The sequence below is a fragment of the Ischnura elegans genome, chromosome 3, assembly GCF_921293095.1.
Source record: "Ischnura elegans chromosome 3, ioIscEleg1.1, whole genome shotgun sequence".
Lineage (NCBI taxonomy): Eukaryota > Metazoa > Arthropoda > Insecta > Odonata > Coenagrionidae > Ischnura > Ischnura elegans.
This window is the reverse complement of record NC_060248.1, coordinates 123,032,638-123,058,316: the sequence shown is the minus strand read 5'-3', so window position 1 is coordinate 123,058,316 and position 25,679 is coordinate 123,032,638. Positions and strand designations below refer to the sequence as shown.

Here is a 25,679-nt window from a genome sequence, read left to right as displayed (position 1 = left end):
AAACAGAAAAAAGCAGCAGACATAGATGATATTTCAGTGCTGTATATCCACAGCGTAATGTCCCTAGATAGAGAGAAAGTAAGCAAATGCAAACATTAAAATGATGCATAACTTGAGCGGATGAAATAAAAATATGCATGGAAATTAAATTACGCTAGCAATCACCTGTAAGTTATATCTGCATAGGGAGCACTGTCACTTGATTTCAAAAATAAATTGAGTAGCTGGGAATTAGAGCATTATTTTCCAACCTAAGGCAAAAAACAGATTTGCTTGCTGAAACGCTGAAACAGCTGAACAGCTGAAACGACTTCATCTTGGCGGAATGTAGACTTTGGATTCCTTTCTTCCATCCAAATACTCGTCATCGAACTCATATAAAATATTTGCGAATATTTGTGAAGTAGATTAAATAATTGAATGTACGCATTGAATCCAGTCAGAGAAAAAAACGATAAATAGCGTTATAGAACTTGGTGATGCATATTAAAAAATGAAATCGACTGATTTAGAGCTGAAATGTGTCAAAATTTTTCGTAGGAGGATTTTACTTGATGCATCTTTTTCGAAAAAAAATCACAGTATGAAAACACTAAAAAAACGTGCGCAAAATCACCAAGAAAAGGATAATGTGTTACTGTTAGGCCTTCAAATGCGCACAAAAGGTGGAATTTAAATTTGTGGGACGGGTGTGTCGAGTGGATCGTGGATATAGGGAGCAGATCGTAATCCGTGTGAATCTCGTAGCTCGCAAGAATTTGTCATTAAGCCATTTCAATCATCATTTGAACAGGTGGCCTACCGGGCAGCCGCTATCACTCTGCTGACTAGGACTTTTCAGGAATAGAGTATTTAACATTGATATATTCGGGCGTGGTAGAGCGGAAAATATTCATAATAGAAACACTTCAGCATTTTTCTACTTTTTCATTATTTAAAACACACTCGTTCAGCTCACTGAGCCATATTCTTGCATCTGAAGTGAACTTAAACTAGTTGTGAGTTTATAAAAATAAAAAAAGTGAAAATGTGCTAAAGACCCTCTATAGTAAAGTATTTGTCTGTTTTCGGATATGAGCTTCATCATTTTTAATTTAAGACGAATTTTTTCAAGGATGGGAGATAATTATGCCACGGCGTGAAGGAGGAGTCATCAGGGGAAGGAAAAATTCATTGCAAATTAATTCGATTGCACTGACGCTAATCGAACAATGGACGCGGGACACATTGAGACTAGCCCGAAACAAGACACATTGAAGTCGTGAGTGGACATTTTTTATTAAATACGTATTATTTGGTGTGTGAACCAAGGGCTTATTTATTTGTTGGGATTACGGGTTAGGTTAGTTATTTATAGTAGCGCATACCATAAGGTTAAGTATAATAAACTCACCACTGCAACAGCATATCGCGGCAGCGACATCTTGTGCTCCTGGAACAAGCCGTCTATCGTTGCATGCCATCGATAGAACATGGGGTCACGCATAGCAGTGGCTGGATCGCCCATCACGCTGTAAGTCTCCTGCAGAAAAAGACGAGACGAATTAGGGCTGAAATTCGGGCCTACTCTGCGACAGCTCTTCCAAGTAATCACAACAGCATCCTTGGGCGAAGGGTGAGAATGTGGTTCGCAAGATTAGCCCCAAGGAAAGGAAAGAGACTGAAGCAAAGTTCTTGATAATGGATGTATCAGAAACACGCCTTGTTGATGTCCAAGTCACCCGTGGTGCTTGACAAAGGAGATCATATGTGTCATTCAGTTTAGCAATTGTCTTTTTTGTTTATTCAGTGCTATCGTGATATTTAGTAATATCACCTGATAAGTTTTTCCTCCATTTCACTCAAAAAATTAATCCATCGGTAGAAATTCTCACCAAGCCTTAATAATTCTAGTGTTTAGCATTACTTTATTGTTCATCCTTAGTACATAAAAGCTTCAAGTATCCCCTTTTTGCTCTCTAGTACTAGTAACTAAGGCTGCTGACTGATTAAAAAAATTAATTTGTTCATCAAATTAAACAATTCTGGGATTTGATGCAAACAATTGTGGAATATTCGAGATTTAGTTAACTTAAGCTTAAAACTATTGTGTTGACTTTATTTTTTGGACCTTCTTGTCGTTTTCTTTATCTAGAAGGAGAAAAACACTACCATGTAATACTGTAAGAAATCGAGGCAGTTACAGGCATAGTAATAACTACTTTCGTTAGAGCCAATCCAGGACTAAGCTTCTCAGTTGAATGAAATAACAATGTTTAGAGTTTGAACCGTTTTCCTGGTTTCTTTCTTTGGGAAAACCGTTCCGGTGTATTTCTACTTCGTCATATGACATCGCCTATCCACGGGGTTTAATATAAATGCCAGTCATAGTAAAGTGTAAAATTGTTAAAAATAAGTAGTTAAAACTTACGAAAGAATCGATTCCACTGATTTTGTTGCGATAATATCAGCACATATTATCTCCTTAAGGATCGTAAAATAATAAAGCTCGACGTCATTCGCAATGGAGAAGTGATATAGGAAACCATCATGTCGTAAGTTTTGGAGTAAATTCCTCTCTTTCGATTTTAATTTTGCATTCAACAAAATGCGAATATCCAAGCGTGATGGAGTGGAATTTATCCATACTGAGATGAACACTTGCAATTTTCCACGATCATCACAGGCGAGCGTGGCATCCACGGGTCGAGATGTTTATTTGATTTCGAAGCGATAGTGTAAAATGGTCAGCGAGGGGACTACAGGCTCTAGTGGATACGTCACATGACCGTTGCGAGGAGTATGGAATGAGGATTAGTCACTAGAAAATTAAGGTTATACGGTTTTGTAAAGCATCACGAGCGAGAAATGTGAGACTTAAGATAGAGGTGGGTGGTGAAAAACTTGAGCAGGTTGAGCGGTTCAACTATTTACGCAGTACGTTAGAGGAAAACGGATACAGTAGTAAGGACATAAGGAAGAGAATTGCATTGGCAAAGGAGGAGTACATGACCAGGAAGGAGCTTCTGAGAGGATCATTATGTAAGAGTTTAAAGAAAAGGTTAGTGAAGAGTTTGATTTGGAGTGTAGCTCTCTACGGTGCGGAAACGTGAACACTGAGGAAAGAAGACGAGAGAAGATTGGAGGTATTCGAGATGTGGGTATGAATAGAATAGAATAGAATAGAATAGATATTTATTATGCTCTGGGAAAAAACCCTTGGAGCAAAAAACACAATTTACAAAAATAATGGCTCATCAAAGCAAAAAGTTCATGAAAAATGTCAAGTAAAGTTGTTTGATACGCACCTATAAAAAAGAAATAACACGTAACAAGGATTGAAATTTGACATCATAGGCAGACGGAATATAGTACATAATACATAATAATGATACATAATAGGCTGTATTTTCGTGGGAGTTTATTTTAGCTCTCCACTGAGTAAATCCATGTACAATTTAATTTTAAAAGCATGGATGGAGCCCCTCTGTCTAAGATCCTCAGGGAGAGAATTCCAGAATTTTGATCCCGTTATCAGAAATGATTTCTGGTAGATATTAGTACGTGGAGTAGGATAACATAAATAGTCATTTTTGCGAGATGACATATGGGTGGTTACTGATCTGTTCATAAAGATTTCCCGGAGATAATTAGGGATTCTCTCTCTGAAAATCTTAAAAAGAAGAGCACCGAGTAGATATTTCCTTCGATTACAAAGATTTAGCCAACCAAGGCTGATTCTGTACTGTGATACATGAACATCCTTTCTTAAATTGAATACATATCTTACACATGAATTAAGTAGCCTTTGTAACTTTTTATCCAGCTCTTTAGGCATGTCATTATAAACAAGACTACAATAGTCAAAGGAAGGGAATACCAGGGTAGAAATTAACATTTTTCGGGTGGATATAGGAAGTAAGTGCTTGTGCAGTTTTAGTTGATACAGTGTGATATTGACTTTATTACAGATTTCGTTCACATGTTGGTTCCAAGACAAATTTTTTGTGAGGGTTAGTCCAAGAGTGCGAACAGAGTCGCTGAACGGTATTTGATGGTCACCAACTACAACTGGAGGAAGGTGATTATAATCTATTTTGTTTAGGATCCTTGAGCTACCGATGATTATTGCTTTCGTCTTCAAACAGTTCAGTATGAGGTGGTTTTTACCCACCCATTTTGTGATTTCTCTCACGTCATGATTCACTAGATTAATACTATCAGCTATGTTTTTAATCGAAGTATGGATGTATATTTGAAGGTCATCTGCATATATCATATATTTACAATTTTTAATCGCAATTGAAATGTCATTGACAAATATAGAAAATAGCAGAGGTCCCAGGACAGATCCTTGAGGAACTCCGAAAGATACTGGAGCCCATGCGGATAAGTTATTTTCAGGTCCTAAGACTGCTTGAAATCTATTGCCTAGGTAGGAGCAGAACCAGTTTAAAGCTGAACAAGAGAAACCAAGCTTCACCATCTTATGGATTAGTAGATTATGATCAACTCGATCGAATGCTTTACTGAAATCAAAAAGAACTAGTATTGTAACCATACGCTTATCAATATGAAGTCGAATGTCATCGGTTATCTTTAGTAGTGCCGTCTGCGTACTGTATCCATGCCGAAAACCTGATTGCATAGCGTCAAGTTTGTTATTGTTATTTAGGTACTCTGTAACTTGCTTGAAAACAATTCTCTCCAACATTTTCGACAGGGCGCACAGAATAGAGATTGGCCGGAAGTCAGAAGGTAATTTTGCATTTTTTGTCTTCTTTATCGGACGAATAAGTGCTTTTTTCCACTCCGATGGAAATACTGAATTATCGAGAGAATGGTTGAAAATTTCAAGGATGTAAGGTAATAGGGCATATTTGGCAAGTTGAATAATCTTTACTGGAATGTCGTCAACTCCAGTGGCATTTGACTTGGAGAACTCCAATACTTCGATCAGAGTCTCAGGAGTTACGTGCTTAAAGTAAAAGTTGTTATCACTGAATGGTATAACTCGCTCAAGTCTGGAGTTAGCTGGGGCATCATTATGACTAATCGTAGTTGACAAAAAGTAGGAGTTTAGCTGATCGAGAGTTATATTTGGGGGTAGAGAAGAGTCCCGTCTTCGAACCAGCCCAAGATTTCGAAGCTCACGCCAAATCAATTTCGGGTCTCTCTGCGAGGAAAGCTTCGAGGAATAAAACTGGCGTTTACTGTCATTGATGGCTGATTTAACGCGATTTCTAAGTTCCTTGTATTTTTGTCGCAGAGTGGAACAACCAATGCGTCGAAAGGCACATCGCGCTTGGTTGCGTTCATTAATCATGAGTTTTATCGTCTCATTCAGCCAAGGAGGTGTTCGGCGTTTAGGCCGACATACCCGTAAGGGAAAAAAAGTGTCAGAGCAACTAGCTATGTTTGACGTGAAACAACCAAGTTTTCCATCGATAGAACTAGAGTTAAAAACACCATTCCAATCCATCGCTAGAAGCGCATCATGAAGGCACCGGGAATCAATGTTTTGAAAGTCACGGAATCTGAAAGAGGTGGGTGTGACAGACATAGATAAACTGAAGTTGTAGGTAATTTCAATCAAGTCATGAGACGACAGGAAGGGGACAGAAGTCTGAGAGTATTTTGAAACTTTTTCCAGATCGTCGACGATACAGAGATCTAACAGGGTAAGACTTTTTCCTGTGTGATGCGTTGCAGCATATGGTACAAGATGGAGATTGTTGCAATGCACAAAGTTATGCATGTATTTACCATCATAATTATTTCGTATGAGGTCAGCATTGAAATCACCAAATATAACAATATTTTTAAAGGTAGGGGCATAGTGCAAAAATGCATTTTCAAAGTCTATGGGGAGTGCCGTTTTAGGAGGCCGATACACGACACATAGCAGTAATTTCGAGGAAATTTCACTATGTATTTCTGATATAATAAATTCAGAAGTATGGGAGTAGGTGCCGGGGGAAGTGGCAAGAACATTTACATTCAAATTCTTTCGTACATATACGCCAACACCCCCACCACCTTTACCAATTCTATCATGTCTAAATATATTATAACCATTCATTGTAACCATCTCATCTGGTATGCGTTCTTTTAGCCAAGTTTCGGACATGCAAATTATGTCGTAGGTTGATTCCTGAAAGAAGAGGCAGAATTCATCAAAATGGCCAAATAGGGATTGACAATTAACGTGGCACAGAGTTAAATCTCTTGAGATCTTCTTGTGAGCAAGCAATGACTGAGTGTTAAAAAAAGATTGGCAATTAACACAACATATCTTAATGCAATTAGATTGAAAAACTCTTTGAACCAGATGGCAGCCCTTGGGTTGACAAGTTGGTTGCTAATCCACCAATGAAGAAAGTTTATCAGTATCCTCCGTCGAAGAAATGGTGAGGCGCTCGGAACCGTCTTCTTTGCGAACGTAAATCCTTCCATTGCGCACCCAAACATACTTGATTTTGCCATTTTTCTTCAAGTCGCGAACCACTGAGTACAGTTTACGATTGAAAGGCGTAAGGGATTCATTTACGTACACTGGGGCCGCAGGAGAGAGGCTGAAGCCTATATCTTTGGTAGTGAAATTTCTCTTCCCACTACGGGCGGCGACAACCTTAGAGGCGAGTGAATGCCGAAGAAAACGGACTATCACTGGGTTAGGTGAATCAGACCCTTTGCCATGCAATTTAAGGCGATAGCAATAATCAAGGTCAGACACACTGATGTCCACACCAAGCGCTTGCCCTACGTTACAGACGATAGAGTCAAGGGTTTCACCATCGACGAAGGGAACACCACGAAATTCAACAACATTTCGTAGCCACTCTTGCTCAGCCCTATTGAACTGAACTTGAAGACTCGAAACACGATTTGAAATTTGGATGTTGTCTTCAGATAGGTTGTCAAGGCGTTGGTTAAGGCTAGTGAGAGAAGCCGAAATACCTTTGAGGGCATCCGCATGATCAGTGATGCACTTTTGGATGTCGGAGAGAGACGATTTTATGTCCGAGTAACCCTCTTGAAGTTGCTTTACTCTATCAAGTAGCTCCTTAACCAGGTCAGCAAGAGGCTCTTCGGAAGATTTCCCTATGCCAGGTTTTAAGGGCGTGGAGTCAGAGCGAGAAGCACGTTGCCGAGATGTACAGGAATCACACACCCAGGTTTTCTGCAGGTATGGAGAAGAATGGAGAGGGTGAAATGGACGGAGAGGAAAAGGAACGACGAAGTGCTGGATATGATTGGCGAGGAGAGGCAGCTTTTACGATAGATGAGGTACGGAGGAGACAGAAGGTATGGATGGAGTTAGTGCTTAGCGGGGAGGGGATGTTGAAAATGGTGTTAAAGGGTAGAGTGCTAGGGGAGGGAGGGGAAGGAAAAAAATAGGATTTTTGAGATGGATTGAAAGGAAGTAGGCCTTACAGTGAATTGAAGAAGGCAGCGCTGGAGGGAAAGGGAAGCTCCCAAATCACTTCTTTAGTACTCCATGGAAACCTACCTTAACCGGTAGAATACTAAGTAGTGTAAAATGGATGATGCGACTGTTTCAATAGCCAAATTGTTTTTCACCTGAAGTTCCACCTGGAATTTTGAGGCTGTAGGCTGAGCTTTAGGATGTGGATCGAAGGGTTCTGGTTTCAAATTTCAGGCAAAGCCTTCGGGCAACCCCTAGCAATATTCCTGGAATTGGAGTTGGTCCAGGGAAAGGAACTGATCCCCCCATACTCTCTGGCTGAGTGTATTTTACACGACTGTGGCTTAATTCGGTGAAATTTCTGTCATCAAACATAGGGTTGAATCAATGTGTATAGTCTTTGCTCCGAAAATCACTAATTTACCTGATAAAGGGGCTCAGTCAATTCTTTTCTGGATGCTGTGCAGTAATTCTATTCTAATCAATTCGATGATACGAATGGTAAAAAATAGTCAGCACACATGCGTATATGTTTTTAACATCTTCTGCTGAACTCATAAGGGGGAGACCTTAAAGGCCTGGTTGCACGATACATAAACACGTACCGTGTTAATGTGTGAATACATGACCGATTTTGTGGTTGGAAACGGAACATGTACGAATGCATGGACAAAATAAGAACAGGTTCTATTTTCATGTCATCTGTTTGTACAAGATGGGTGGTTACACGGTGCATTTTCATTTTCATTCACGCGTTCATACATTTAGACATTAACTCGTATGAGTTAAGGTATCGTGTAACCAGGCCTTAAGGAATTTTTCAAAATTTTACTCTTAATGAAATCGATGGATTAACTGATATTACACTTTCACTTTCAAAAACAGACCAAATTGTCCTTGGCAGATATGGTGAAGAGCTCAAGACGAATTGGTGAATGGTGGTAATTCTTTTAATAAAACGAATGATGCATTGGAATTGATTCAAAATACCTTCGCTCCTTATTTGACCATGTGAATCGAGAAGTTTGGAAAACTTCGAGGAATTGGAAAGGACAAATTTTTGTAAGTTTCCCTTGCGCAACTTTTCCCAATCCTCGCCTTGTATCATCAATTTGGACTCAGATTCCCCAATTTCGAGAAGTGATTTGTTTGGGCGTTGGAGCCGTGGAAAGTATTCAGTTTATCTCGGTGTGCTTCATTTCACAATACATTTCCTCTTCTTTCGCGAACGGGAAGTATGAAAGACCTTTGAATCGAGTTAAAAGAGGGAAATAATTATTTTTTAAGGGAGACCAAACCTCTGGCCTGATTATCTTCATATTTCAATTCATCCGCTGTTGTTATTACTCGTCGTCTTGTAGATAGATAAAATAAAAATCGCTTAAATTTTCATTGAAGAGCTTTATTGATGCAATTTTAGCACGAGTAAAATCAGTTTAATCAATTTCATGCTGCATAAACATGAATTTGGTTGTGTTGAATCCAGTTGTCGTTGTGAGGGAGAAGTGCGAAGAGATTCTTTGCTGTAGGTCCATTTAGAGTTCTTCCAATTAGTATCCCACTTTATGGCCTAGGATAAAATCGAGGGGAAAAATATTAGAGATGTTTCTGGTCACAGTAATTAAGAAACAGCATGGATTTTCGAAATGCAGATGTTCATAAATTAAAATTATGATTTGGTTTTTGGAATTATCTGCGCGTATTTAATTCTTTGAATTATTATTATTTGCTAGCAAGACAGATTACTATGTCTTTAAATGACAATAATAATATCGTTTCCATTTTTGTGGGGTGTTTTTAGCCCATGAATTAAATGGCACTCACCGATGTATGTTTGAGTACTTTGGAGACAAATATTAGTTACACGTACGTAATCTTGAATTATAAATTAAGATTAACAATATTTGTGGAATGATGCTATTTCAAGGTACAAAATTCCTTGTAAAGTGAAAAGATGGTAAAAGGAATATGTAGTGTACAGTATCAGTGAATTTACAACTCAATCAAATTTTTGAATAAAATACTTACAGATGCATAAAATACAAGCCAGTAAAAAAGTCTTATACAAACTCATTAGTGAAAGAAAGCAAAATATTGAAAATGAAACTTTTTAAGTAATCAGAACGATAAAGAATGCATGGAAGGTGTTAATAAACTTGACAAAATATTCCGGAGTCAGTATGTTAATGGTACTGAAAAAATACTATGGGAGATTAATAATAATATTTTTTTGCATAAAAAGCCATGCAAAGTGTTGGCAGGTAAAGTAAATAAGTAAGCATAACGGTTAGTTAACGACTTGGAAAAATTCTATGTAGATAAAGTATGCAGAAATGAAAATAGACAACCTTGGTATTTTTTCACAGGAAAATTATTTATTGGTACGACGCGTTTCGATGCTGAGGCGTCATTCTCAAGTACACATTCTCAAGGTACTTGAGAATGACGCCTCAGCGTCGAAACTCGTTGTACCAATAAATACTTTTCCAGTGAAAAGTTACCGAGGTTGTGTATTTTCATTTCGACATGGATTTTCACAAAGTAAAAGCCGAATCAATTGAATTCATAAAGTATGCATTTTGAAATTTGCACTTACAAGGTACTATGAAAAAAATGGAGGAAAAAGAAGTACTACTTATAGGATGAGTTCACTGAATGTAATAATGCAAACCTATATTTGCTGCTAATTATTCTATTTTTCCAATAAAAAATTAGCAGCTATGAATTTTGGGCAGGTAGACTCGAAAGTGATTTTTCTTAGAGGCTAGCTAAAAGTTGTCTTATTTTCATGTTAAACATTCAAATGTATTTTTTGCACATTGTTTAATTTTTTGGGAGTTAATAAAACTTTTTGTTGTTATTATTTTACGGCGGCTGGCTCTCACAGCTGATTGGACACGCTCCTGCCGGGTTCGGTGCGGTTGGTGAAGACGATGCGGACGTCTGTGACGGCCATGTTGGGCGTGAGGAACTGCTGGAGGGTGTCCACTCCTGAGCGCGGCACTCGGTCGAAGGGGTAGCCCATGGAGCGGCGATCCGGGTACTTCTTGTCTCGGATGCCGCAGAAGCTGGCCGACTCGGCACATGCGCCGTTTCCTGCACTGGAGCCTTCGACCTGTGGAGTGGAACGCAATGCAAAGAAATTAAACCCGCGGCCGTGATTCATCCGTCAAACGTAACACACACAGTGATGCATTGCCATAATCTGTTCCTTTTATATTTGCGGGTGAGCTTTCGTTAGAGCTCGGACACTCTCGGAGGGCTTCGCTGATGTGGTAGGGGTGGTACAGAGAAAAAGGGCAGTAGCGAACTTAACGTTGCCAAATGTACAAGCCGCCCTTGTTTGTCACGGAAGACGTGTTAGTCATGCGTGGCCACGGGTATTTTAGGCCCAGGGCCGAGACAAAATATCTACCTATTTGGAAGGTATTGAGGATGATCCCTTTACAGAAGCCCATGAAATTTTCAGCTTACAAGTTGAATGTGGCACCATTGGTGAAAGACGTAAAGACATACAAGGATAACGCGTGAGGTTTGGCAACACTGCTCCACGAGCAGATTCACAAAGTTGATACGACGGAGGTGTGAGAGCGATTGAATTTGCGAAGCGCTAAGCCACGCCGTAAACCCGTAAAGATGAAATGAATAGAGCAGAGCGCCATTAATGAGCACGGAACAAGGAGTAACTGGAGATCTTACCGGAATCATTTAAACTTCGCTCATGAGATAAAAAATTGAACATCGGTATAGCGACTGCGCATGCAGAAAACAGGTGATGTCAATTCTAATTTCATATTGCTTGGGATGATTGTTTCCTTCACGATTTGTATGAGGAGCCAATTTTTTTACATGCGTAACTATATATAAGGATTTAATATGTCTTCACCTCTCCGACAACAACGCATTTAAGGCCTTTAAAAACAACAACCAAGGGCCATCACAATCATCCATGCCTGCGTTAGGGTAAATCTGCTGTGCCGAGACTCGAACCTGCAACCTTTAGTTTAGCAGGAGAGAACTTTACCCCGCCGCAATCTTAGCCAGCTGCGTGAAGTCAATTAATGTCTTATCATCACGTGGTAGTCAATTATTTATTTATTACGATACATCAGAGGCAGCAATTAGGTTCAAAATAAGATTCATGATGACTTTAATTTGAAGGATAGACAAGAATATTTGCGCAGAATTACGATTTTGGAGTACATTTCCCTTAACCGTATGTTATATCACGTATTTGTTATACAAAATAAGAAATATGTGTTAGTTAATGGTTGCCATTCGAATGTAATTCCGCTAATTTCAGTAATGTAAATACAACAATGAATTCTCACCATGTCGTCCTTGATGTCAGAGATCATGATGAAGAGCTGGCAGGGGAAGCCTTCTGGCGTTCCCCTGGGGATGAGCATGTGTTGCGGCCAGCCACAGCCGCAGTAGTTGAAGGCCTCGAGGGCCTGTCCGCCAGTCGACGGCCGCGAAGACTCCAAATCGCGGAAAGTGCTCTCGAACGGAATGGTGATGGACGACTGCGAAGACTCACGAGTGATCGTAGAAGTCTTCTGGCGACCCACTGCCGTAAAAGAAAATCAAACACTTGTGCAACGGACCTTCTGGTGGCCGAAGAATGAGGATCGATTTCAAAATGACTGACTGATCCGCATTTGATTAACATTAGGGTATCGTATGAACATTAATGATAATAAATTCTAATAAATAAAATAAGAAACTAAATGAATTTTTTGGGAGAGATATCATAGAACAGCATAATGGAAATATACATTGGAATCGCGTACCCAGGGCGGGCCCGCAATGGCTACACTCCTGATGGCCGGGAACCAAGTCGGAGACTTTTACGCCCGTTCTACCCTAGGAATGGGGAAGGGCAGAGGATGGAAAAAGGGAAATGAGGCGCAACCGCGATGTGACGCCCGACGACGTCTCCATGGAATGGATAAGGACGGAAAGCATGTGATAGGGAAATCCCAACGCCGTCATTAGGACGACGTGGGCTACTACTAGCGAAACCATGATTTATTGTTTCTACATAAAGGAAATATTTCTCTATAAAAAAGAGAAGTCCTACGATTTTCCGTAGATAGGGATAGGATATCAAAGATGTTGAAATTTCTACTTAATTTTTATTTTAAAACTCTTCAACATATGTTTCAGTGCCTCTGCCTGACGATGACTGCGAGGCAGTTGAAAAACGTGTTGTAGTGTTTCGAAATTAGCATAAACAGACAGCACGATATATATGTGCATCTTGTCTCTAATGATAATAGTTCGTTTATTTATTAACACTACTTTTCGCTGAAATCGCTTATAATTATTTGAAAAAAGAGTGGATAAGCAGTCAAAAGTTTATAATATTGGAAACATGAACAATCAGCCACTCAAAAAAAGTATCTCATACCCGGCGTTCAAATCCTGCGAAATATTTCAGTTGGGCTGACACTGGAATTTTTACTTCTACGTTTCAGTTTTTATAAAATATTACCTTTTAAAATAAGTATCATTTCAGAAAAACCCATCATATTTCGTGGCGTTTAAATGAACTAAAAATAGCTACGATGTTACGATAATAGTCATGCTATACATAAGGTGGCACAGAGGAATCGCGACTCTGACTGAGAGAAATTCAGGCAGCACTTACAAGTGACGACGAACTTGTCCAGCTCAATGAACATGTTCCTCTGGTCACGGAACAGCCACGGCTGACCCCTCTCGTCGAACTTGGGGGCGAGGTAAATGCGCACGGTGCCCATTCGCTGCGAGTTGGACGTGTTCTCCACCTGTGGGCGGAAAACAAGCGTTTAAAGTTCCTCGTACGATTGGGAAGTGGTGGAATTTGAGTAGCCAAGGCAAAGAGAGAATCCCACAAATAAGGATCTACTTACAGTGGGAAATTTAAACACAAGAAGAAACATACGAAGTTACAAACATAAGAAGTTTATTTTAATGAATAAAAACGAACAAACTTTGTTTTAATCCACCAATTTATTTACGCGGTACGACTAGTTTCGACGCAGCGGCGTCATCCTCAGGTACAAAGGTTACAAGCAAGCAATTATAAGGATGTTTGATTGCTTGTAACCTTTGTACCTGAGGATGACGCCGCTGCGTCGAAACTAGTCGTACCGCGTAAATAAATTGGTGGATTAATACAAAGTTTGTTCGTTTTTATTCAGTGGAAGCATTCAAAATGTGGTGCTACAAAAGTGTGATGAGGATCAAATGGATCAACTGAATGAGCAATGAGAAAATCCTAGAAGAAGATTAGGAGAATCTTAATAAAAACCTTAATAAGAAGCTAAAACTACTTCTTCGGTCATATCTTGAGGATTTTTTGCCTAATGAAGTAAATCATAGAGGTACATGTAGGTGGCAAGAATGGAAAAGGAAGACTTCGAATAAAATATTTGTAATACGTATAGAAGGATGTGAGAGAGAAGTAATGCGTGGGTGCGAAGAGAGATAGGTAACAGGAGAATCGAGTGAAGAGCTGCGTCAAACCAATTTTTAGGTTTGTTGACCAGTTAGCAGCGCCATTCGTTTTTACCTGGATCTTGTACGTGAATGTCTCGTGCTGCAGTTGAGTGAGCCTTGCGAAGACGGGCCCGCGAGGTGTGAAGTCCAGTCCTCGCGAAAGATCAATGTCGTTCTGTTCCCAGAAGGTTGTCATCTCGTTCTTGCCTGCCCCCTTGGTGGTGACTTCGATGTTGGTTATCCTAACTCCCTGGTAGTCCAGCTGTGTTGGGAAGAAATTATATGAGACCTTCCTTTTATTTATGTAATGCTCTCTCAGTGTATTGTAGGAAAGCACTTCTTTACACAAGATATAAAAATAATATCTCGCCTGGAAAATTTTCATCTTTCCCATGCAACACCCTAATACCTCTTAATACAAAATTATCCAAACATATGTTTTTGAATCAAAAGATGACTTACAATTCATGTGACAGCTCTATCCAAATACGAAACTCAAAATAAATTCATTCAAATTTCTATCACATTTACCTTGACAAAGTTTTTTAAAATGAATTATCAAAGTCACAATCGATTTAAAACAGCAATAACATAATGAAAAATCCAAGTGCTTACATGCATTATTATATCCTATGCACATTCTTAGAGCAAAGGAGAATTTCCGCAGTATTTTATCTTTCCAAAATTAATGAAGGCTTGATTATGTCCTTGATTCAATGTTGGGGCATAAAAATTCATTTTATTAAGCATTGCAATACCTTTTCCAGTAGTTATAACTTCCATAACGCCCATTACTTCTTTTATCTAGTTGTTTGACTTTATAAAAGCTCCAAAATTTGTGTGTGATGTGCTACTGTTTTTATAGTTAGGGCATCACCTTATACTCACTGCAGACAAGAGGTCCAAAAATTTCTTCTGAGTTATTTTCAACATGCGGATATATTATCGAACATCAGGTGTCCACACAATCAAGTTTACTTCGAACTAAAGCATTACAAAGCAGAATTATTGCTCAGACGGCTACATACGTACTTCTCTTAGTAATGCCTTCTGATTCAGATGGAGAAGATGATAAACTTTCAATTCGTTTTATGAATATTAGTTTTTCACGAAAAAATTACATATACTTTTATTGATTTCATGTTTATTTAAGAAAATATCCATTCATAATGTAGCTGAAATCAAAAAAGAGTTTTGCGTTCTTGTGTTTCTATGAATTATTTCCTGTCCCTCAATGGCGCATATGCAGAGTATCATCTTATGCTCTCTGCAGAAAAGTGTCCCAAAAAATTTTTCTCAGTTATTTTCAACATTTCGATACATTGTTGTGTATGAGGTGTCCACAAAATCTAGTTTACTTCGAAATAAAGCATTACAAAGCAGAATTATTGCTTTGGCGCTTTAAAGTCATACGTACTTATCTTAATAATGCCCTCTAATTCACGTTGGCATGACGATACATTTTCAACACGTTATATGAAAATCAGTTTGTCATAAAAATTGCACCTTATTTTTTTGATTTCATGTTTTTTTTTAGAAACGATTCATCGATAATGTAACAGAAATCGAAAAAAAAAGTGTTGCGTTCTTTGTTTCTATGAATGTTTTCCATGTGCCTCAAAGGCTATGTGTTAAAACAGCGATGGAGTGGGTGAATTTCAACTGAAGAAGGTGACGCACCTTATTGGCTGGGTAACTGGGCAGCGTCCTCTTGTGGATCTGGAAGAGATCGTCAGTGAACGCGTGCCAGCGGTAGAAGACGGGGTCTCGCATGGCTGTAGTCGGGTCGGCCATCACGCTGAAGGTTTCCTGCAAGGACAAGTGTGACAGTTGAGAGAAGCACGAGATATCAATGAGAATAACTTAATCAGTAAAAGACGTTCTGGACAATCGGCAAAAGGCGTTCGTATCAGCAAATTAAGGGTAATGTTAACCCTATCCGGTGGCGCCGGGGTAAATTCCCCCGACTGCTAACCTAGAGGTCGCGGGTTCGAATCCCGCCTGGGTGGTTTGACCACCATCCAGGGCATGGATGTATGTGATTTTCAAACAAGTTAATTGTAAGAGAGGACTATCTAGTCCTAAATTCACTTGTGAAATAAAGACGACATTATTATTATTTAATATATTTTCACAGCATTTTTGCTGGTTTTAGGCGAGGTACGGGTATCACCAAGTACTCTCGTCTTTTTACTCTATGTTGTTGTTATTATTATTATCTCTCGTGAAAAGTGCCAGGAGCGCGATAACGCTCCTCAAGCAATGTCTTTCTTAGATGCTGATAATTAACTAATCATACAGTTGTCAATATTCATTTTATTTTAAGATTAACTATTTTCTTAAAATTATAAAAATTAACTCATTTACCAAACATTCGTCAAATAATATACCTAATAAAAAGGCGAAACTGCATATAATAAAGATTTCCTAGAGTTTTTGATCATATACCTTTACTTTTTTTTTGAGACCTAATTTTTTTTCCCTACCCTATTGCAAAATCAGCAAAAATGCATCGGCACTTTTGGCATAGTACCTAGAATATCGGTTGGCACTCAAAGGGCTAAATATCGATCCATATCGTGAAATATTTACTAGCATTAAAGCTAAAAAATCGATGTTTTTTTTCGAATCAAGTGAATTAACAGCTGGTATCAAAACTACCCTTTGTGCTAGACGGTATTAAAAATCCCGTGTCATAATAAATCAATAGAAATCTTATCATTTTTCATTTTTAATACATTAAAAAATTTGTATTATAAAATTTTTAATTTTGTGTTAATGGTTGATTATTAGGCACTTAAGGACATAAATTTCGCTCAAGTGTTAAAGTACTGGTTTTTACTATAAGGAGAGCAATTGTTTCCTAGACTTAATATTTTCCGGGTCATGCAACTCGAATAAATGATAGAAACCTTTTCTCAGTCAACTCACCAGGTGGCGCTGATCTGGGTCGTGCGGGAGCGCGAGTAGGAAGTGTCCCAGGTTGTGCACGTTGCCATAGAGATTGGGGTTGATGGAGAGGATGCTGGCCTCCACGATGTCCCCTAGGATGTCGATTCCTCCTTCCTCGGTCAGCTCCACGACCTCTCCCTTTGTCTGTAGCGGAAAAATGAGACAGTGTGGCATGAGTATCCAAATTTGAATAATTATCGCATCAATGCATGTATGGGTGAGATTTTATTTCATGCAAGGGTAGAGTTTTTGAAGGCTTCAAACGATTAGCAGCCAAATCATGAATGCTGTTACAATTGGATATTATCGAAAAGTAAATTCAGCATTGCTACTTCAGGATGTGACTTTTTGTCAACTACGAAATCCCTCCGGCTTTTTAATCAATTTGAAAGAAAGTGTTGTCATTTCTTCTTCCCTAACCTGCTAAAAAGAGAAACGCGAGATACGAACCTAGGCTAATTTTTTTTAATCTCAATGCATGATTGATTAATCGCTGAAGAAATTTATCATTGTCATGCCCGGCCCATAAATATTTTAAGTATTTTTATTGTTAAAATATTTCGCCAATGGGTTCTTTAGGCCATAACTACCGCCCGACTTATGGCCTTTCGCTCAGAGTAGAATCGCTCGAAGCCATACGTATGTCTCGAGGCCGTAGTTATGGTCGATGTCGACTTATGGCCCGGCCATACGATTAGTGGAATAACCCCGCTGAGTAGCACATTCAAGGAACAGCCTGGTACAAAACATGGCTGGTCCAAAGAGATGTCGGCACAAATACTAAAATAATGAGTGCTCTATTTTTGTCCCATATAATTTTTAAAATTTATTAATTTTATACTGTATTTTATATTGTTTAGTACAATAAGGACCTGATCGAACTAAACTAAGGTAATTTTCGGGTACAGCGCACGAAGGTACATGAGAATCAATCATTGCGGAGTAAAAAAAAACAGAAAAATCGCAGGCTAGTGTTACCTGACCAGTGAAGAGACTCGATGCCATAATTTCTTAGAAACCTCCATCACGATTAAACAAAGGAAGCACGAAATGTACTCGCCCAACTCACAATGTCAGATGAGTCGGATGACTTTTGCCTTGCTCCTGACATGATTTATATCGTAACGGTGTCGCCTTTCAATAGTTTTTTCATTTTTCTTTTGTTTAAGATTTTTTTCAGGGATGTGGCATTGTAATCACGATAGGTAATGTCTGCATTCCACCATACCCGCCATTTTGCGAAGAAGGACCGCAGAGGGAGATAAAGTTGGGTTGTAATACGATGGGCTGCGTGTCGCTCTCAAAGATATCCATTCTCAATTCCTCAAGCAATATAAGCTTATCGCGCAGCCTCTGAGCCTCTAGCGGCTCCCAGCCTAATTCGTTTAACATTTATGCAACGCTGATACGCTTAACATCTGTGGCTGAGCGCCCACTCAGAGCTGCTACGTAGCGGTCGTATTCAGGGGAAAATTCCACCGCTGCTGTGGTAGCGCTTTGAGCGCTCACTGCCTTGAATTTTCCCTGATGTCGAAACCATGGCTATAGATAAATCAATTTTATGTGAAAATACATTAAAGATTTTTCAACTTGAGTTCCACGTTCCGCAAAGTGACCCCTGATATTACAAAATTTCCCACTGAATGCGTGATGGCGGTAAGCCAATAGGGCTTTGTGTGGAGAGAAGTGGCCGACAGATATGTGTGCATGAACAAATAAAGGGAGCGATTGCGCTTACGTTGATCACTCTGCCGATTTGAATGGCCTCGATGATGCGGTCCCTCCATCGCTCCAGGTCAGCAATGTCGAACCTTATCTGGTCCGCCTCGCGGTTGATGTCCTGCAAGAAAGAAGAAAAACGGTCCCGAATCAGTGTGATGGACTTGCATGAGCAATAACTAATTTAACTTGATCACACTGATAAGAGATCAGACTTATTCATCCATTGAACTATTACCACCTATATATTCATCAATTTGACTAGTTCGTTATTCTTCCAATCGCCAAATTTACTATCCTACATTGTGGGCCTCGAAATTGATCTTACACTTGGAATGGATTTTAACAGTAATCACTACTCATTATGAATCATTTTCGAGAAAAAAGGCCTATAATATATTTTTTCTCTTTTATGCACGTATTCTCTTATCTTAACTGATATTTTTAAGCCGCGCACCAAAGTAAAAATCGATGATTCAACGCCAGCCTAAAGATAAAATTTGCAGTAATATATTACGAATTCTCCCTGTTTAGCAAATTATAGAATACATGAATGGAGACATCAGCTGTCTCCAATGTAGCCATAGCTTATGCAAAAAAGGACTGATCTTATGCCTGTTCTCATCGGTTTACACAAACAGATGGTTATCATGCGTGAAACTCCGTAAAGGCAGAGAAATATCGGATGCTCTGAACGCAGAGGAGCAAGAATAAACAAATTTGCACTCTGAAAAATCAAAAGGCATGCGCCTTGCGTACCGCCCTCTGCTCCACCGATATGAATCAAGTAAACCTTGTGATGGAGCTCTGGGAGACGGACTGTGACTAGATATAGCTAAATTTTGAAATATTATCATGGACCAAATTTGAGATTGATTATTTAAGAAAAGTAAGCAATTTTATTAAGCATTTAAACATACATATAGTGAGAAATGAGAATAATTTAATTTTGACAAATTTTGTGTCACATTTTTAGTTTTAATCAAAAAAAGCCATGAGTTATGGCTCTACTGCAATTTGGTGGTGAAATACAAGGAATAATACAAATAAAGGTATGATTTTTTTTGGGACATGCGAAAATATTAAAATTCGAAAATAGGAAAATGCGAAATAAATTCTGCACATGACCTTCTCGGGGTTTTCGGTTTGAGGTGGATGTAGAATCATACAGAAATTTTCATCCAAATCTGAGACCCTAAGGGTTAAAACTTAGTTCAATTGAGGTGAAATTACTTATTTACTCAGAAACTCAGGTTAATATCTTTACCTCCATAGTTAACAAAATGTATGACTTTCGCTCAAACGGTCTTTTATTTGGGATGTATTACGCCTTTGTAACATAAACTTACGCCATAATCAAGCAATGTCATTGGTAAATAGAAAAAGGTTTGTTTTATAAGTTTCAACAAAGAACTCATATCAATTCACATTGGAGCACTCACGCTTAGTTTGGATCCGGATGGCCTTGGCGGATAGTTGCGGCTCGCGACCAAAGTGTCCAGCTTGGGAAAGTATCCTTCCTCGATGGGCTCTCGCAGGTTGAGCAGACGCTTGACGCGACCAAGACGATTGCACAGTCTCTCGAAGTTGTATCTGGTGGGTGTGTTTCGGGTTGACAAAAAAAGATGTCAGGAACAATCTCTACAACCCTTATGTTTATTTGGGATTTTTTACCATGGCAATGTCACCTCCTTCCAGGTTAGAAATACACCAAATAGAATAGGATCCTATTAATTATGATGAAAAGGCGAATTATTAGCCGACCTCGGTGGCGGCGAGGTTAAGTCCTCCCCTGCCAAGGCGAAGGTCGCGGGTTCGAGTCCCGCCTGGGTAGTATGCCCCTACCCAGGGAATGGTTGTTTGTGATAGTCTTGGTTTCATGTTATTACCTCCAATGTAAAAGGCCTTGAATGAGGTTTTTGTTAGGTCTTGGTTTCATGTTGTTTTCTCCGATGCTAAAAGGCCTTAAATGGCCTGTTTTCGGGGCGATAATAATAATTAAAAAAGGATAGTGAGGAACCCGAAATTGATTTTGAGCTTCTTTAAAGAAAAGTCACCCGGGATACTTAACGTCCCTGCCGTCGAAACTGTGCCCATTATAAATATTCAAAGGTATAATAGCGCAGTATCCGTATGTAGCACTGAAAAATAGTGTCATCAGCGATTCGCGGATGCATGGGAAATGAATAAAGTCAGGTTTTGAAGCAATATGGTAACATTTCATCACTCAGTTTCCGACCAAATGTGGAAGGGGGTAGTTACGTTGACGCCGGGAATACCATTTGTATTCCCGTGGACACGGACTTCATCGGGGACAGCCTACATTGGACTTATAATGGAGGGGGTGTTCCTCACCTGGCCTGGATCTGCTGGTGCATGTAGAAGAAGAGCTCTCCGCGCCTGTCCTTCCGCACAATGTTCAGAGGCGCCTGGAAGGGGTAGACGAGGTGCCAGTGCCAATGGTGGAGGTTGATGCCCACGTCCTCTCGGAAGTAGGCCACGCGGTGCTCCTCTTCCAGATCGCTCGCAGTGTAGTCACGCGGAATCTCGATCGGCACCTGCGTGCCAAGAAAAGAGCTCGAGTACATCGAAATCGAGTCGTTAGGACTATTGAGATTACGAACCAAGTACCACAACTGCGTATACACTACCCAAACAAATCACTCTTCTATGAGTCTATCCTATACAGGGTGTGTTTCGAAAGTAATGCAATAATTTTTTTACAAAGAATTTTATTGAACAAATTTGAACCAAATCTTTAAATTCTTCAAAGAACTTCCCTTGAGGTTCTACCTATGTTTTTTTTTTTTAGCGAATCGGGAATAACCGGTGCGCGCTTAGGAAGGTATTCTTCGGGCACCTCTCCCAAGGTCCTCCTCGTGATTCATTGTCTCCCTTTTAAGGACGAAAAATCGGTTCATTTCAGGGCTTCCTTAATATGAGGTAATCGAAACAAATGTCTGCTGGGGTGACTTCTGGACTATAGGGGGTTGGGAACTTTTCGCTAGGAACTCGTGGACTCCAATAGCGTTGTGGCAAGGCCCTTTGTCGAGATGGAATAATCATGTGGCGCAGGGGCGCAGCCAGGAATTAAGGCTAGGGGGGGTTTCGGGCGCAACTAATACTGGGGGGCTTGGAGGTATTGCATACCCGCCAGGGTAAGCGGGAAGTGCGGAGGCCTTCCGCCGAAAAAAAATTAAGATAAATGGTTCAAAATGGTGATTGTTACGGCCTTCTGAAGGATATTTTATTAATCCTCACACTATTCTATCAGCATTATTAATACAATTAGGTAAAATAGATTTAACTTTAAAATTTCTGTGAGCTCTGGGGGGGGGGGGTTTATCCCCCAAAACCCACCCCTCGCTGCGCCACTGATGTGGCGGATGTCCATTCGCGTCATGATAACCCTTTTTAAGTGTTTCCAGAACTTACATCTAATAGGTAGCATTTACTGTCTTTCCTTGAGAAATAAATTCCTTATTTACCATTCCTTTGCTGTCTAAAAAGACGATGAACACTGGTTTCACTTTTGATTTGCTTATTCCTGCCATTTCGGGCATTCACCCCTTACCAGCTCTTAAAGGCCTTTAACTACCTCAGAACTTGAGAGTAGGACAGAGCAGAGTCCCCGTAAACCTCACAAATTTTGTTCGTCTCATCGAGAGATTTTTTCAGTTCAATTGACACTGGACGAATCATACTTATTGCTGTTTTGGGTACTTTCATAGTTATAAGTTACTTAGTTTCTATGCATACTTTTTTAAATAACCAAACGACTCAGATGTCAACAAAACTGTCCCGTCATCAAGAAAGTATGTTTCGGTAGATGTAGCTTACGAGCACTCAGGTGTTTTTTTCAGTACGGACGTTGGATTGTTATGGGTATGCACACAGCGATAAGTTACTTAGTATCAATGCATTCTTTTTGTAACAACAAGACGAATCGAATTTCAGCACAAACGTGCCCTCATCAGGGGAGAATAGTTATGTTTCGGGAGAAGTAGTTTGCTTACCCTGGTGCCTTCATTGCGGACGTTGGATTGTTCGCGTGCCCTGTCGAATACGCCTCCGTCCACGAACTTCTCGGGCAGGATCTCGCTCATAGGTGGTAACTGTAGACCCCTAGTGTCCGGACGGTGGAGGATGGCCACAGACATGGCGTAGATGTACATATAAGGATTGACTCGGTCACGGGCGTAGACGGATACGGCCAGGAAGTCCTCATAGGTCCTCATTCCTAAGAGAATAAATTTTCGCGTTGTCAGGTACCAATTCATGATGGCTAATTCAGGGGATGTTGAAAACGATAAAAGAGGGTAGAATGTTGTCTAAACTGGGGAGAGGAAGGAAGGGAAGAGGATTGTTTTTAGATAGAATGAAAGGGAGTCCGCCTTATTATGAACTGAAGAGGGAAGTCCGTGAGTGGAGGGGCAGCGCCAGAAAAATTACCAAGAATTCCATGAAAACCTACCTGAATCGGTTGAATATTTTAATAATACTGATATGGCAATATTGAATGGGCCACTGCGTTGAATAACGCTTAAAAAGTAACTAGTGAAATCTTCTGGGGTTTTTCACCGGATGATTTTCTTGCAGGCATACAAGAAACTCACCCGGTGGAAACATGAGAAGATTTCATGAGTATCAGACGCCGGGAAGGAACAAAATAATTCTGAGAAATCAATTCTACAAATTCTTTCGCTTCAAAGGTAGCGTTGAATTTAAATTAAAAGAGACCACGAAGATTGATAGGCATTTGTGAAGTTAAAAAGGCTTGGATGGAGAATTGTGCTCACCCATGAAGATCTCGATGAGCCTGGTGGCCATCTCTCTGTGCCAGGGCAGGAACAGCGAGAAGTTCTCTTGGCGGCCGAGGCGCATGGGAAAGGAGAGGTCGGGAAGCGTGATGTTCCTCACTGGGACCCTCACGTTGGTGTCCTCGCCGAACCGCGTGCCCAGGTCACCGGCAACATCTTGGAACCGCTCAGCCTAAGGGAGAGAGAGACAGAGGGAGAAATTTGGTCCGTGAGCGTCCGAATCGTCAGAGCATGTAAGAGAAATCAATCAAAGAAATAACCACGAACACTATAGTCTGTTCACTTTATGTCTGTGTGTGAGCTTTTGTGAGAGTCCGGACACTCTCGGATGCCTCCGCTGATAGGGGAGGGGTGTTACCGAGAGAGAAAAGGTGCGAACATAACGTTGCCAAATGTACATGGCCGCCCTACTTTGTCACTAAAACGCGTGAGTCATGGGTGGCTACATATATTCTGGCCCCGGCGCCGAGACAATATACCTACTCATTTGGAAGGCATTGGGGATAATCCTTTCACAGAAGTCCATGACATTGACAGCTAGATGAGGCACCGTTGGTGGATGGCATATTTAGTCAAATACAAGGAGAGCGCGTGAGGTTTGGCAACACTGCTCCACGAGCAGATTCACGATGTTCACTCGGCGGAGGTCAGAGAGCGACTCACTGAGGCCACGCCTAATGTTTGCTGATTGGCAAAGGCAAAGTCACATGTCGAGAAACTTTCCCTCCCCTCATCTCCACTTGCATTGGCCACACCAGCTCACCCGCAGAGATAAAATGAACAGAGTATAACATCGGGCATTCTCCAGTTATTCCTCTAGGAGTGTTGTCATCCGTGGCGCATTTAAATTTGTTTACTCAAGTCGCCACTCTCTGATGGTCAGAGTGATCCGAATTATACGGAGAAATAAGCAATTTTAAGTGCTGTTAACCATAATTTATATCCTTTCAGATGTGATCTATGAAATTGATAACTTTTTAATGCTCTTCCTTGCGATTTTAAGTATTTTATAGCAAATATTGAGAATAAATGGATCACTCTGAGAATTTCACTATAACCAATAGTTCTAATGTCAACTGAAATATGCACGGAAAAAATAGTTAGTTTAATGAAATACTGGTTACATTTTATTTTACACTGCAGTTAAATATGAACCTCCAAGATTCACAGTTATAATTACTAAACCGTCTAGTAGAATATACTCTGGTAAGATTTATTACGCTTTTAAGCATTTGATTATTTCAAGAATTGAAAACGGAAAAATTGAACCGAAAATTGAAAGTAAATTGAAAAAAAAGAACGGAAAAATTGACCGTTGCGCAATCTGACGTACGAGCGAAGGCGCAATCAAAATTGCGTCGTGTAAATCGGTGGATTCATAGAACACATGCGAGAATGCGTGGATGCGAGACGGAAAAATAGCCCCTGTTATAATGTTGTTCATGCATTCGTGCAATACCACGCCATTTTAGAAATTAATGCAGCTCTAACCTGCGCAATTCCGTGTCCCGCGTACCCGTCTTAAAACGATGCTTTTTGCCGTAACTATCCAAAGAACTGGCCCATTCGGCCGTCCACCACCCCTGCTTTCTACTCACCAGAAAGTCGTTGCTGGGGATGTCGAAGACTGCGCCCCGGTCGCCTTTCGGCACGAAGATGGGCTCCGTGGGACGTCCCAGCAAGTAGAGCAACTGGTGCTGCTGATCGACCGTGTTTGCCATTTTCTCTGCTTATTAATTCCTCTTCTCCGCGACCCAGTCACTTTTTTGCGAGTGCTTTAGGATTGAGTTCTTAGGTCGACGTCAGGTGTGTTTGTGCTGGCAGTCGAATGGCTGGAGTCGATTCCCATGAGGAAAGAGGAGCTTATATATACCTGCGGGGACAGATATTTTCAAACTCGGGTGCGCGCGCACAAAGGCGCTGAAGGTAGCAGGCGAAACGGATATCGCTGGGAGGGAGGGAGGGAGAGAATGAGCCGCCCAGTATCTGTACAATATATATTGTACTGGACATACTTATTCCCTATACGTACGGTTGCAGATTCTGCCCACCAAAAACTTGCTCATTTTTGAAGTACTAAAATTGTTTTATATAATGAGCAGCAATTATTCCCGCTAGTACCGGTAATGATAAATATCATTTAAGAAAGAAGCGATGACTCCTAAATCAAACTTAACGTTATTTATGAGGTCCTTTGTTTACTTAGGACCTAAACTATTTAATGATAGTATACCAGAGTATTTAAAATATCCAAAAAACAGAAGAAAACATCTAAAGCTGCGAAAAAGAAATTG

The 25,679-nt window shown here is 40.1% G+C and overlaps 1 protein-coding gene across 1 annotated transcript; it reads right to left on the bottom strand.

Annotated features, from left to right (window-relative positions):
• Nucleotides 1-8,794: 8,794 nt before the first annotated feature.
• Nucleotides 8,795-25,235, bottom strand: LOC124156485 (phenoloxidase 2-like). The gene is made up of 13 exons (XM_046531057.1): nucleotides 24,984-25,235; nucleotides 23,365-23,557; nucleotides 22,582-22,805; nucleotides 20,921-21,123; nucleotides 20,008-20,158; nucleotides 18,585-18,686; nucleotides 16,826-16,990; nucleotides 15,575-15,703; nucleotides 13,968-14,156; nucleotides 13,062-13,200; nucleotides 11,740-11,978; nucleotides 10,294-10,523; nucleotides 8,795-8,978 (listed from the first exon to the last, which is right to left on the bottom strand). The coding sequence occupies exons 1-13, from the start codon at nucleotides 25,104-25,106 to the stop codon at nucleotides 8,972-8,974; spliced, it is 2,094 nt and encodes a 697-aa protein (XP_046387013.1). The 5' UTR covers nucleotides 25,107-25,235; the 3' UTR covers nucleotides 8,795-8,971.
• Between the last annotated feature and the right edge of the window lie 444 nt (nucleotides 25,236-25,679).

Excerpts from the sequence above, each read along its gene's own strand:
- LOC124156485 (XM_046531057.1), bottom strand. The coding sequence starts at position 25,106 with ATGGCAAACACGGTCGATCAGCAGCACCAGTTGCTCTACTTGCTGGGA. Across the intron at positions 20,159-20,920 it reads CACCAGCAGATCCAGGCCAG|ATACAACTTCGAGAGACTGT; the intron begins GTGAGGAACACC and ends CACACCCACCAG. Across the intron at positions 14,157-15,574 it reads CCAGTTACCCAGCCAATAAG|CTGGACTACCAGGGAGTTAG; the intron begins GTGCGTCACCTT and ends TTCCCAACACAG.